This window comes from Humulus lupulus, chromosome 8 (assembly GCF_963169125.1).
Source record: "Humulus lupulus chromosome 8, drHumLupu1.1, whole genome shotgun sequence".
Classification (NCBI taxonomy): domain Eukaryota; kingdom Viridiplantae; phylum Streptophyta; class Magnoliopsida; order Rosales; family Cannabaceae; genus Humulus; species Humulus lupulus.
In genome coordinates, this window is record NC_084800.1 from 65,767,097 (window position 1) to 65,779,545 (window position 12,449).

A 12,449-nucleotide genomic window follows, 5' to 3' on the forward strand; every position below is an offset into this window, starting at 1 on the left:
CTAGATTGAAAATAAAAAATAAACCCCAGGAAAGAGAAATCCTCATGCACTCTTAACCGTGAGTGTCTGATTCTCCTTTCCTCATTTATTGTAAATGTTAGTACTTTACTTGAATCTCAATTTTTATAATTGGGTATTCATTATTTCAAGTTATATAACTATATTTAGCATAAATATACCTTTTTCTACTGAGAAAAATGAAATGCTAGTGTAAAAATAGGTCCAACTCGAGGTTGAAGACAACCTGGCAATATGCGACCCTGCGTGACACTCTCTTAGTGCAATTTTCAGCAGTGACCAAATTGTATTAAGCGACCCTGTGCGACCCATATGGGTCTCACAGGGTCTCTTAGTGCAATTTTCAGCAGTGACCAAATTGCACTAAGCGACCCTATTTGATTCATAGGGTCGCATGGGGTCTCTTAGGGTCGTTTTGTATGTTTTAAAATGAACTTGTATGGCTTTAAAGTAATTATAAGCTAATTGATATGTTATTTTTATTTTATACTTGTTAATTTAAATATTTAACTTTATGACAGATATGGATTATGCCTTTATTTGCATGGACTATAATGGTGAGTGGAATATTGTAGATAAACGCATTTGGGAATGGTTTGGTACTAGTTGCAACAAGGGATTTTTGGCTGATAGAAGCATAAAGTTTCATCAATTAGTGGATACGAAAAAATAGGTGTTGATCGAAATTTGTATGAAATTGAAATTACTCATAAGTTAGTTAGTGAAACATTTAGTAAGATGGCACCAAGTTAGGTTTGTAATGATTCTGATGTTGAGGATCTTATGATATTCTACAAAGATAAAGACGCGATTCCTCTATATGTGTGCGTGAAAAAGAATAAAGATAAAGGAAAGACAAATCTTGTCAGTGATGGTGATGATGATGAGTTTGGTTGTGATGATAGTGGTTTTGATAGAGGAAGCTTTTATGATAACTATTTTGGTTGTCATATAATTGAACAAGTTTCAAATGAAGATCTAGTGCAGAACAATGGAGACATCATTGGTTCCAATCCAACACCAAATGATATAGTACACGAGGGAGGTGACAATGTACTCGAGGAATGTGATAAATTAGTTGAAGAAAATAACAATGTAACTGAAGGAGGTCACAATGTAGTCGAGAGCGGCCAGATCATCCCTTATCAAAATTTTGATATTGGAGAATTTACCAGAGAAGAAAGTCAAGATAGTGGGAGACATGATGGATCTGATTTAAATGTGGGTCGACACTTTGCAAGTAAGGATGAATTGAGTTATTATCTTAGTGGTATTGCCATTAATGGGAGATTTGAAATGAGAACAATAAAATCAAACAAGTCATTGAAGGAAGTTCGTTGTATTAGTGAAAATTGCTTATGGCGAGTACGTGCTACAAAGATGAAAGATTCAGAATTCTTTGTCATTCGAAAATACCATGGTCTTCACACTTGCTCACTGATGAACCGAAATGCCAATCATAGACAAGCATCCAGTCGTGTTATTGGTGCTCGTGTCCAAGGACACTTCAAGAACAGTAAGGATCCACTCTACCCTAGAAGCCTCACGGGATTCATGCGCGAGGAAATGAAAGTTCAAGTCAGTTATTGGAAGGCTTGGAAAGGAAAACAATGGGCTCAAAATCTGATCAGAGGAATAGCAAAAGAAAAATTTTCCTTGCTCCTTTCATATTGTCATATTTTGAAGCAGGTAAATCCAAGCACAGTTACCCACATTGAACTTGATTCAGAAAATACGTTCAAGTACTTTTTTATGGCATTGGGAGTGGCTATAAGAGGGTTCACCTACATGAGGAAAGTAATTGGTATAGATGCGACTTGGATCAAAACTAAGCATAAGGGTGTGTTATTAGTAGAAACTACACAAGATAGTGAATATCATACTTACCCCATTGCATGGGGTTTGGTTGATAGTGAGAATAACGCTTCATGGACATGGTTCTTAGAGAAGTTGAAGGAGTTGATACCTGATAGCTCAGACTTGTGTTTTATTTCTGATAGACATCAAAGTATCGAACATGCAGTGCGTCGTGTTTATGTTATGGCTTCTCATGGGGCATGCTATTGGCACGTAAAGCAAAATATAAAACATCGTTTCAAAAGTGCTGCTTCGTCTAAATTGTACAAGAAAGTTGCAATTGCATACCTTATCGAAGAGTTTAATAAACATTTTGACCATATTCGCAAAATATATCCACGTGTTGCTAAGTATCTTGAGAATGATGTCAAGTTCAAAAAGTGGTCGAGAGCACATTTTGGTGGTAATCGGTATGAAGTTATGACCACTAACATAGTTGAGACTGTGAATAATTTGATGTGAAAGGCAAGAGAGTATCCAATTATTGCTATGATCGATTTTATCATAAGCACCATGGGACAGTGGTTCCTTTCTCGTCGTCGAGAAGCATATGCTGTGACAACTCCATTGACACCGAAGAGAGAGGAAATCTTAAGAAAAAGATGGGATAAAGTTGGTTCATTGATAACACTCCAATTAAATGAGAATGAGTACAATGTAATGTGCGGAGAATTCGATGCAAAAGTGAATTTAAGGTCAAAAAGTTGTACGTGCAAAATTTTTGATATCGAGAAGCTTCCATGTGTTCATGCCATAGCAGCAGCAGGAAAGTCCCAACCTCAAAATACTGGGGAACTTATATATTCGGTGTGTTCAAAATTCTACACTTCGGAATATTGGTTGTTAGCATATGCTGAAACGATATATCCTGTTCCTCCAAACTCACAGTGGACCAACATTCCTGAAGATGTTACTGCAACACAAGTGATAGCACCACCTGAAGACAAGACTAAAGGGCAACCAAAAATCAACCGCATACCTTCCCAAGGTGAAGTTTCTAAGAGACAATATAATTGTGGGGCATGTGGGCAATCAGGACATAATGCGTAGAAGTGTCCAAGTCGTCATGCGCCATCAGATGTTATAAGCACAACTAATATGTGATTTATTATTGTATAGTTTTGTAAACACTATGTTCATAGTTTCTTCTTTTAATTTATGTAAACTCTGTTGAGATTTATCTTTCTTTTAATCTATGTAAACTCTGTTGAAATTTATCTTTCTTTTAATCTATATAATCCAATGCGGCCCTTAGGGTCTCTTAATGCAATTTTAGGGTATCTTAGTGCAATTTTAGGGTCTCTTATAAATTATGTGTAAATTCTTCAATGCGACCCTTAGGGTCTCTTAGTGCAATTTTAGGGTCTCTTATAAATTAGGTGTAAATTCTTCAATGCGACCCTTAGGGTCTCTTAGTGCAATTTTGGAGTCTCTTATAAATTAGATGTAAATTCTTCAATGCGACCCTTAGGGTCTCTTAGTGCAATTTTAGGTATAAATCCTTCAATGCAACCCTCAGGGTCTCTTAGTGCAATTTGAGGGTCTTCTGTAAGTGATGTCTATAATCAATCAATTTTCAGCAGTGACCAAATTGCACTAAGCGACCTTGTGCGACCCATAGGGTCGCTTAGTGCAATTTTCAGCAGTGACCAAATTGCACTAAGCGACCCTGTGCGACCCATATGTGTAATGCCCCGAATTCTCCGATGTATTTAACGGCGTGAACAGTAGGCGGGGAGGGCCGTACTTGCTTAATTATGTTATTAATTGATTAAATGCATGTATATGTTGATTATATTATGATATGATGTGAAATGCATGCATATGTGTCCATATTTCTTTATACAGGGGTGTGATGGTAATAGACCCGTTGAGGGTAAATTGATTATTTGTTCGCATGTTGGTGATATAATTTGAGACCACATTATGATGTGGGTTTGTTCGAGCCATTTGGCATGAGACGATCAAGGAATGTTAATTATCGGTTTGGTCATAACGGGCTTAAGCTCGGGGCTCGGGGTGAGTCTCAGGGTGTTTTTAATGTTTAGAGTGTTACCGGGTATTAAAGGGTAACGGGATGTGAAATATTGGTGTTTGAGAATATTGAGATTAGCGGGAATTGGGAAGCGTTAATTATCATTAACGGTGTAGGTGGAAAATGTCAAAATTGCCCTTGAGTGGTTTTAGAAGCTTTATTATGCCTAGGGGTATAATGGTCTTTTGGTATATGGATATATATGATGTATGGAAGGCTGTAAAACAGAACCCAAAACAGAGTTTGCTTCATCCTTCCCGTACCTTCCCTTCTCTTCATTTTCTTTGCTTCTCCTTTGGAGATTTTGAGCTCAAGGGGTGGAATTAAGCTAGGAAATCAAGGGGCTTAAGCTATAGACTTGGTTCAGCCATTGGAGAGGGTTCAATTCCAGGTTTGAGGTGAGTTTTATCCATTGTTTTTCTGGTTTTGCCCTGTTTTAATGATAAGTTTCAGCTTGTGTTTTATGGAGGATTGTTGGAATTGATGGAGGTTTTAGGGGGTTGTCTCGGGTTATGATGAAGGAGAGTTTTGAGTGTTGTTTAGGGGTTTAAATGGGTGTTTGAGAGAGGTTTGGGTGGTGTTTAAGTTGGGTTTGAAGGGTTGGTTCTAAGTGAAATCGTAGAGGAAGAAAAACAGGGGTTTTGGCTGAACTGAGCGTTGCGCCGCGGCATGGCCAGGGTGAGCCGCGGCCCTTGGGAGCTGCTGGGTTTAGGCGCCTCTGTCTGAGGGGCGGGCTGCGGCATGGCCAAGGAGGGCCGCGGCCCTTAAGGCATTTTTGGGCAAAATGAGTTTTTAAGCATGGGGATTCAAGTCTAAGGCCTCGGGATTGAACCTACTACCCGGTTGAGTAGTGTTTGAGGTCCCGGAGGTTAGGTTTTGGTTTGGGAACCTTTTATTATTCATTTTATTGATGGAATCCCATAATTTGGTTATGACCAGGTAACCGCTAAAGGACCAAAAAGTCGATCGTTCTCAGGGTCACTCTTTTATTTGTTCTTGCTCGAACCGGAGGTAAGAAAACTGCACCCAAAGTGTGACATGCATGGATATTTGTGAGGCATGTTGATTGTATAAATATGGACATGGATTGAATACAGAATCGACAAAAGTGTTAGTATCAGCTGTGAGGCTGTGACTTATTTGTCAGGCTCGGCAGTGTTACTGGACACAGGTCAGGAAGCGCTGACTTACTTGTCAGAACGGCCTTAGCGTGAATCACGCAAGCCAATAGAGATTAGATCTAATCGACCATTAGCATTGAATGACTCAAGGAGCATTAATGCCTGACCGACCCTAAGGGTCGATGAACAAACAGAGCCTGGAGGCTAGTGGCTTACCTATCAGCCACTCTCCCGCTACAAAACAGAGCTTGAAGGCTAGTGGCTTACCCATCAGCCACTCTCCTGCTAGAAAAGAGAGCTTGGAGGCTAGTGGCTTACTTAACAGCCACTCTCCCGCTAAAATCATGTGATGTTCATTTGCTTGTTGAAAGCTTTATGTTCAGTATGATTATAATGATAATCATTTGATAATGTTATTGAAAAATGTTATGTTTTCTTGCTGGGCCTTGGCTCATGAGTGCTATGTGGTGCAGGTAAAGGGAAAGAAAAGCTCACCTAGCCTTGAGTGGAGAGCTGATGTGGTGGTGTGTACATATGCGGCCGCTTGATCGCCACGGTCATGGTGTTCTCAGAGGAACTAGGGGGTTTACCTTATTTTTGCCGCTTAGGTCGGCGGGATTGTAAATTTGAAACTGTAATGACCATTTTGTACTGAGAACCACTTGTAAATGTTTTGTTTAGCTCTGCAGAGCAGTTTGTGATAAAATCTCCATTTCCTTTTTATTGGTTTTGTACCTTAACCTGTTAATCACACTTAGAGCACGTTTTTGACCAAAGGACTCAGGCAATGAGTCAAATTTCCGGTCCACCGTTCACCGTAACTGTTCTGGGGTAGCCAGGGCGTTACAATATGGGTCTCACGGGGTCTCTTAGTGCAATTTTCAATAGTGACCAAATTGCACTAAGCGACCCTATTTGATTCATAGGGTCGCATGGTTGTCATATAATTGAACAAGTTTCAAATTATGTGTAAATTCTTCAATGCGACCCTTAAGGTCTCTTAGTACAATTTTAGGGTCTCTTAGTGCAACTTTAGGGTCTCTTATAAATTAGGTGTAAATGCTTCAATGCGACCCTTAGGGTCTCTTAGTGCAATTTTAGGGTCTCTTATAAATTAGGTGTAAATGCTTCAATGCGACCCTTAGGGTCTCTTAGTGCAATTTTAGGGTCTCTTATAAATTAGGTGTAAATGCTTCAATGCGACCCTTAGGGTCTCTTAGTGCAATTTTAGGGTCTCTTATAAATTAGGTGTAAATTCTTCAATGCGACCCTTAAGGTCTCTTAGTGCAATTTTAGGGTCTCTTATAAATTAGGTGTAAATGCTTCAATGCGACCCTTAGGGTCTCTTAGTGCAATTTTAGAGTCTCTTATAAATTAGGTGTAAATGCTTCAATGCGACCCTTAGGGTCTCTTAGTGCAATTTTAGAGTCTCTTATAAATTATGTGTAAATTCTTCAATGCGACCCTTAAGGTCTCTTAGTGCAATTTTAGGGTCTCTTATAAATTAGGTTTAAATTATTCAATGCGACCCTTAGGGTCTCTTAGTGCAATTTTAGGGTTTCTTATAAATTAGATGTAAATTCTTCAATGCGACCCTTAGGGTCTCTTAGTGCAATTTTAAGGTCTCTTATAAATTAGGTGTAAATGCTTCAATGCGACCCTTAAGGTCTCTTAGTGCAATTTTCGTGTCTTTTGGTGCAATTTTAGGTATCCTTGAAGTACTTATTCTTTAAATTGTTGTTTGATGAAACCACATTTAGTTCTTCTGGAGTTAATTCGCCACTAGTGTATAATCCAAATGCTATTGCAAACTCTTGGATAGAGAATCTCACAGGTTTGCCATTTATCAAAAACCACAACTCATGCTTTTTTTGACAATTTATCATCCTTGCAATTATCTGGTGCGATAAGGTCCTCCAAAACTTCCCTTTCCAAGGGAGGTCCAACAAATGACCCAACTGACTGTATCTTCTAAAAACAATCTTGTCAGTTTTTGATAACCAAGAATTTATTTTTTCAAATATTTGCATCGAAGACCTAATGGTAACTTTAGATTTCGTTTGAACATTCTCATTCATAATAACACTCGGGACACAAGGAAGTTCTGTTGTCAAAATAGTTCTAGAAATCTGAAATTTGTCAAACAAACAAAATACAATGTAAATTAATGTAAATAATAAGTGCAAATATTACAAAATTGAAATAAGACCCTAAGTTGGGTTAGGTCTCTTAGTGTATATTTACATCAACAAGAAAATTGAACTAAGCGACTCTAAGAGACCCAAATGGTCGCAAAGGTCGCTTATTGTATTTTAACATCAAGAACAAAATTAAATTGAGCGACCCTAAGAGACCCAGAGGGTCGCAAAGGTCGCTTAGTGTATTTAACAACTACGAAGAAAATTGAACTAAACGACCCGCAGGGTCACTTAGTGTATTTAACAACTAAGAAAAAAATTGAACTAAGCGACCCACAAGGTCACTTATGGTTGCTTAGTGTATTTTAACATAAAGAATAAAATTGAACTAAGTGACCCTGAGGGTCGCTTAGGGTATTTTAACATAAATAATAAAATTAAACTAAGCGACCCAAAGCGACCATAAGCGACCCTAAGGGTCGCTTAGTTCAATTTTATCTTTATGTTAAAATACACTAAGCGATCATAAGCGACCCTGAGGGTCGCTTAGTTCAATTTTATTCTTTATGTTAAAATACACTAAGCGACCATAAGCGACCCTGAGGGTCGCTTAGTTCAATTTTATTCTTTATGTTAAAATACACTAAGCAACCCTAAGCGACCATAAGCGACCCTGGTTCAATTTTATTCTTTATGTTAAAATACACTAAGCGACCATAAGCAACCCTGATGGTCGCTTAGTTCAATTTTATTCTTTTATGTCACAGAATGTATACCCTAAAAGACCCTTAACTGCACTAGGCGACTCTATGAGTTACAAATGGTCTTTCAGTGTAATTTTCAACTCAATATATTCATATAATTTTCAAAACAGTGATGAACTCTAACAATGAAAATAAACTTAAAATTATATAGAATTTTCACTTTTTTCAAATTGCACATCAATTTACTCAAAATCAAAATTATTCTAATCCATTAAACTCATAATCTTAATCATTCTAATTTATTAAACTATAATCATAATCTTACTTGTTCATTTGATGAGAACTGACAAAATGAAGTTGATTCCTCCATTGTTGCTTCCATTATATTTTATTCAAAATAAATAGCATAAGAGAGTAAGAGAATGAGTGAAAGTGAAATTATTGTGGAAATAAATACCAGGAAAAATCTTGTCGTCGTTGAGAGTCGCTGGAGCTTGTCGTCAGCAAACTTTTGACTGTAGAATGGGGATACTGTCTTCAATGGAGAAGAAGTGACAGAGGTGTTTGAAAGAGAAAGAAGGAAGACGAATGAGGTTGCTGTTTAGGGTTTTGTTATATTAATATTAAACTTATTTTGTTTACGAATCCTGCCACATCATCATATTTAAAAAAATGAAATAACTATAAAAATTTATTAAAATAAAAAAGCCATTTTACAAATATCTGATATAGTCATCTCAGCAAATTCCCCGTGTTTTGACATCCCAAATAAAATAGTTGTACTTGCATTTATGTCCAAGCGTAGTATGGGTTGTTTCAAGACTGAATAAATGGAAGCTATAGCCTTGCTCCTTCATTGATTTGCAACGAATAGATGACTACCTTGAAATTGATCTCCTTTCATTAGTTGCACATGGAATTAATCAAGGCTATATTTATCCTAGTGAGTTTTGAGTTATTTTCTTTTGACTGATAATAAATAAACCCCAAAATCTTATATCTAGTTTCCCGAGCAAATGTCTTCCATCTGTTCTTATTGTGGCTTATGTTTTGGTCTAATTTGCTCTGAAGGTGGATATAAATTTGTCTAGTTGGACTTGGAGGATGTATTTCATGTTTTGAGTGATTAATAATATAACATCACTATCTTTTTTTATTTTTTAAAATTATGATATTTCCACTCCTTTCCAAAGGGTAACTCCATGAACTAACCCTTTTTCACCATATATTTATAACCATAACCCCTCATTAATGTTTCTCACATTAATGACCTTATAGGCACTTAAAAAGACATCAATACCCTTCAATAGATATTAAGTTGTTCTCTCTTTTATTTTTCTTGCACGTACCTAGCAGCCATGGAAATCTACTCTCACAAAATATAGCAAACACATATTTTCTCTCAAATCATCAAATCTCAAAGGTCATCACCATTTTTTCGCACCAAGATTTAGAAAGTGACGTTATCTCCCACATCTCTTTTCTTCTCACCCAAGTTGAAGAAGATTAAATAAAAATCATCTCCCAAACTTGAAGAAGATTGAACATTTGATTTGATAATGAGTAAGTATTTTTTTATTTATAGGTTATGGGTGTCTTGTGTAATAGTTTAAATAGAATTTTGGAACTACTATACACTAAAAAATCTGTGAAAAGAGATAATTTTATGTTGAGATGACGAATTTTCGAATGATTTTCGCGATTTAAGTCACTGTGTTCACACATTATTCACACTTTGTTCACACATGATTCATACTTGGTTCAGACTTGGTTCACGAGTACTTAACACATGATTCACACATTATTCACACTTGGTTCACACATAATTCACACTTGGTTCACACATAATTCACACTGGGTTCACACACAGTTCACACATTGTTCACACACGTTTCACACTTGGTTCACACATGCTTCACACATGCTTACTTTACACATTTATTTCTTATTTCTTTTGGCTAGTTTTACCTAATAACCTTTGGATTTCGAACCTTTTGTCATATGTTATGCAGGTCAAACACATATAAATATTGTGGTGTTATATAATGGATCGTGGGAACAAGTTTTGAACGAAGGTTGGTCATTTAGTGCTAAACAAAGCAAGGGTATGAAGGTGCCAAAGACTATCACTTACAATAGTCTTGTTGATCAATTGTATACTTTAATCGGAGCTGACAAGTCTCGTATTGATCTTGACTTAAATGTAATCTATCATTTTGGAAGTAAAGGTATCCCTCCATCTTTAATTAGTAATGATGAAGATGTTGCTTTTTTTCTTGATGAGATAGGAACATCTATCAATCATCGGACACCCCTATGTGTGTCTACTACAGAGAAGAGAAGTAATGATCCTTTGGTTACTAAAACACGTGAGTTGTATACTATTCCTCCAGTTGAAACCAAAGTGAATGATGATTTTTGCATTGATGGCAATGAAGACAGTTGTGATGATGATAATAATGATGCAGATGGCAATGAAGAGAGTTGTGATGGTGATAATAATGATGCAGATGGCAATGAAGACAGTTGTGATGATGATAATAATGATGCATTAAGCTCAGATGATAATGAAAATATTGATAGGTCTACCTGCAATGATGTACTTGTGAAGCATAATTTACAACAGTCAACCTCCAATGAAGTATTGAAGAGTCATGATTCCTCAAATAATAGAGGTCGTAAAGTAAGACAGGTTGGCGAAGATAATCTATGGAGTACTCCACTTTTGTTGAATCAAGGGGAAAAAGGCTCTACTTCAGCCTCAACAGCTCAATTACTGACATCTTCTTCGAGTATCAATTCGTGGGAAATAAAAGAGGGTCAAATATTTGAGAACAAGCAAGAGTTGAAGATGAAACTCCATCTTTATGCATTAAAGAAAAACTTTGAGTTTAAAGTAAAGAAGTCTGCGAAAAATATATGGTGTACAGTATGTGTTGATGATAAATGCAAATGGAGGTTGAGGGCTACAAAATTGGTTAATTCCAATATGTTCGAGGTTCGTAAATTTTTCGGTGAACACACATGCTCATTGGATGTTCGACATAAAGATCACCGTCAGGCATCCCCATGGCTTATTGGACATGTCATAAGGAGAAAATTTGAGGGTGATGATGTTAATTACAAGCCAAGGTCAATTGTAAAAGATATGAGTTTATCATATGGAGTTCATATGAGCTATGCTAAAGCTTGGAGGTGTCGAGAGCATGCATTGGCTTACATAAGAGGTACACCAGAATCATCATTTCAGAAACTTCCCTCATTTCTATACATGATGGAGCAAAAAAATCCTGGAACTGTTACTCATTTGCAGATGGACAATGAAGGTAGGTTCAAATATTGCTTCATGGCCTTAGGTGTTTCTATAATGGGGTTTAAGACATATATTCGCCCAGTTATATGTGTAGATGGAACCTTCTTGACTACTCGGTGTGGAGGTACTTTGTTATGTGCCATGGGACAAGATGCTAACAAGAAAATATATCCAATTGCATTTTCAGTAGTTGACTCAGAGAATAATGACTCATGGTTGTATTTTCTACTGAGGTTGAAGGAAGCGATTGGTGAAGTGGAGAATCTAGTATTTGTGTCTGATAGACATACTAGTATAGCAAGTGCCTTGACTAAAATTTTTCCTGAGGCACACCACGGTGCTTGTATACATCATGTTAGCATGAATATTCGTGCGAAGTTCAAAACTGACCATTGCCATGAAGAATTCTTCCTTGCAGCGAAAGCTTATAGAAAGCGAGAGTTTTTACGCCATTTTGAGAAGATTAAATTCAAAGATCTTGCAATTGCTCAATACTTAGAGAATCAAGTGGGTTTTGAAAAGTGGGCTCGTTCTTTCTTTCCTGGCCATCGATATAATTTAATGACTACAGGTATTGCCGAAAGCTGGAACAATGTCATTGCTGAGGCACGTGGGTGACCAATTACTTGTCTCATGGAATTTATGAGGCACACTTTACAAAAATGGTTTTTCGAGCGTCGAACTGCAGCATCAGCGGCTACAAGTCCTCTTGCCACAAAAGTGGAAGCTGATTTGCGAAAGTTAGCAGACAAGTCCACTACCTCGTTCTCTTTTCCGTCTAGTCAGTATGAAATAACAGTATTGGATGGTGATCTTGATGGAGATGTCGACCTGAGGAGGAAAACATGTAGTTGTAGAAGATTTGATTTGACAGGTCTTCCTTGTGAACACGCTCTAGCTGGTGCTCGAGATCGTGGCATTAGTCCATATAGTTTATGCTCCAGATTCTACACAGTTGAAGCGTGGTTGTCATCCTATGGTGGATCTGTATATACGCTGGGTAATGAAGAATCTTGGGTGATACCAAATGACATAGGAAGTATGATGATAGCTCCTCCTTTAGTGAAGCAGAAGGCTGGTCGTCCAAAGAAGAAACGACGTTTATCAAAGGGTGAGAAGAATAGAAAACAACATAGATGTAGTAGATGTGGTGTCCTGGGCCACAATCGAGTGACGTGCACCACTGTTTGTCCCCCGCCGTCTAGACATGCTTAGTTTGTACTTTTATTGTTTTACTTTGTACTTTTATTGTTTTACTTAGTT

General features: G+C 37.3%; 4 protein-coding genes across 4 annotated transcripts; all 4 read left to right on the forward strand.

The window, feature by feature from the left end:
* Positions 1-801: 801 nt before the first annotated feature.
* On the forward strand, positions 802-2,337 carry LOC133795522 (uncharacterized). Its single transcript, XM_062232969.1, has one exon. It carries the CDS (start codon positions 802-804, stop codon positions 2,335-2,337), a length of 1,536 nt encoding a protein of 511 aa, XP_062088953.1.
* Positions 2,338-2,388: 51 nt separating this feature from the next.
* LOC133795523 (uncharacterized) lies at positions 2,389-2,925 on the forward strand. The gene has a single exon (XM_062232970.1). The coding sequence runs from the start codon at positions 2,389-2,391 to the stop codon at positions 2,923-2,925; it is 537 nt and encodes a 178-aa protein (XP_062088954.1).
* Positions 2,926-9,095: 6,170 nt separating this feature from the next.
* LOC133795524 (uncharacterized) lies at positions 9,096-11,804 on the forward strand. The gene is made up of 2 exons (XM_062232972.1): positions 9,096-9,436; positions 9,886-11,804. Exons 1-2 carry the CDS (start codon positions 9,433-9,435, stop codon positions 11,802-11,804), a joined length of 1,923 nt encoding a protein of 640 aa, XP_062088956.1. The 5' UTR covers positions 9,096-9,432.
* A 24-nt stretch (positions 11,805-11,828) lies between these two features.
* LOC133795525 (uncharacterized) lies at positions 11,829-12,401 on the forward strand. The gene has a single exon (XM_062232973.1). The coding sequence runs from the start codon at positions 11,829-11,831 to the stop codon at positions 12,399-12,401; it is 573 nt and encodes a 190-aa protein (XP_062088957.1).
* The last annotated feature ends 48 nt before the right edge of the window (positions 12,402-12,449 follow it).

What these genes read in the sequence shown, in the direction of transcription:
- LOC133795522 (XM_062232969.1), top strand. Translation starts at nt 802, where the DNA reads ATGATATTCTACAAAGATAAAGACGCGATTCCTCTATATGTGTGCGTG.
- LOC133795523 (XM_062232970.1), top strand. Translation starts at nt 2,389, where the DNA reads ATGGGACAGTGGTTCCTTTCTCGTCGTCGAGAAGCATATGCTGTGACA.
- LOC133795525 (XM_062232973.1), top strand. Translation starts at nt 11,829, where the DNA reads ATGAGGCACACTTTACAAAAATGGTTTTTCGAGCGTCGAACTGCAGCA.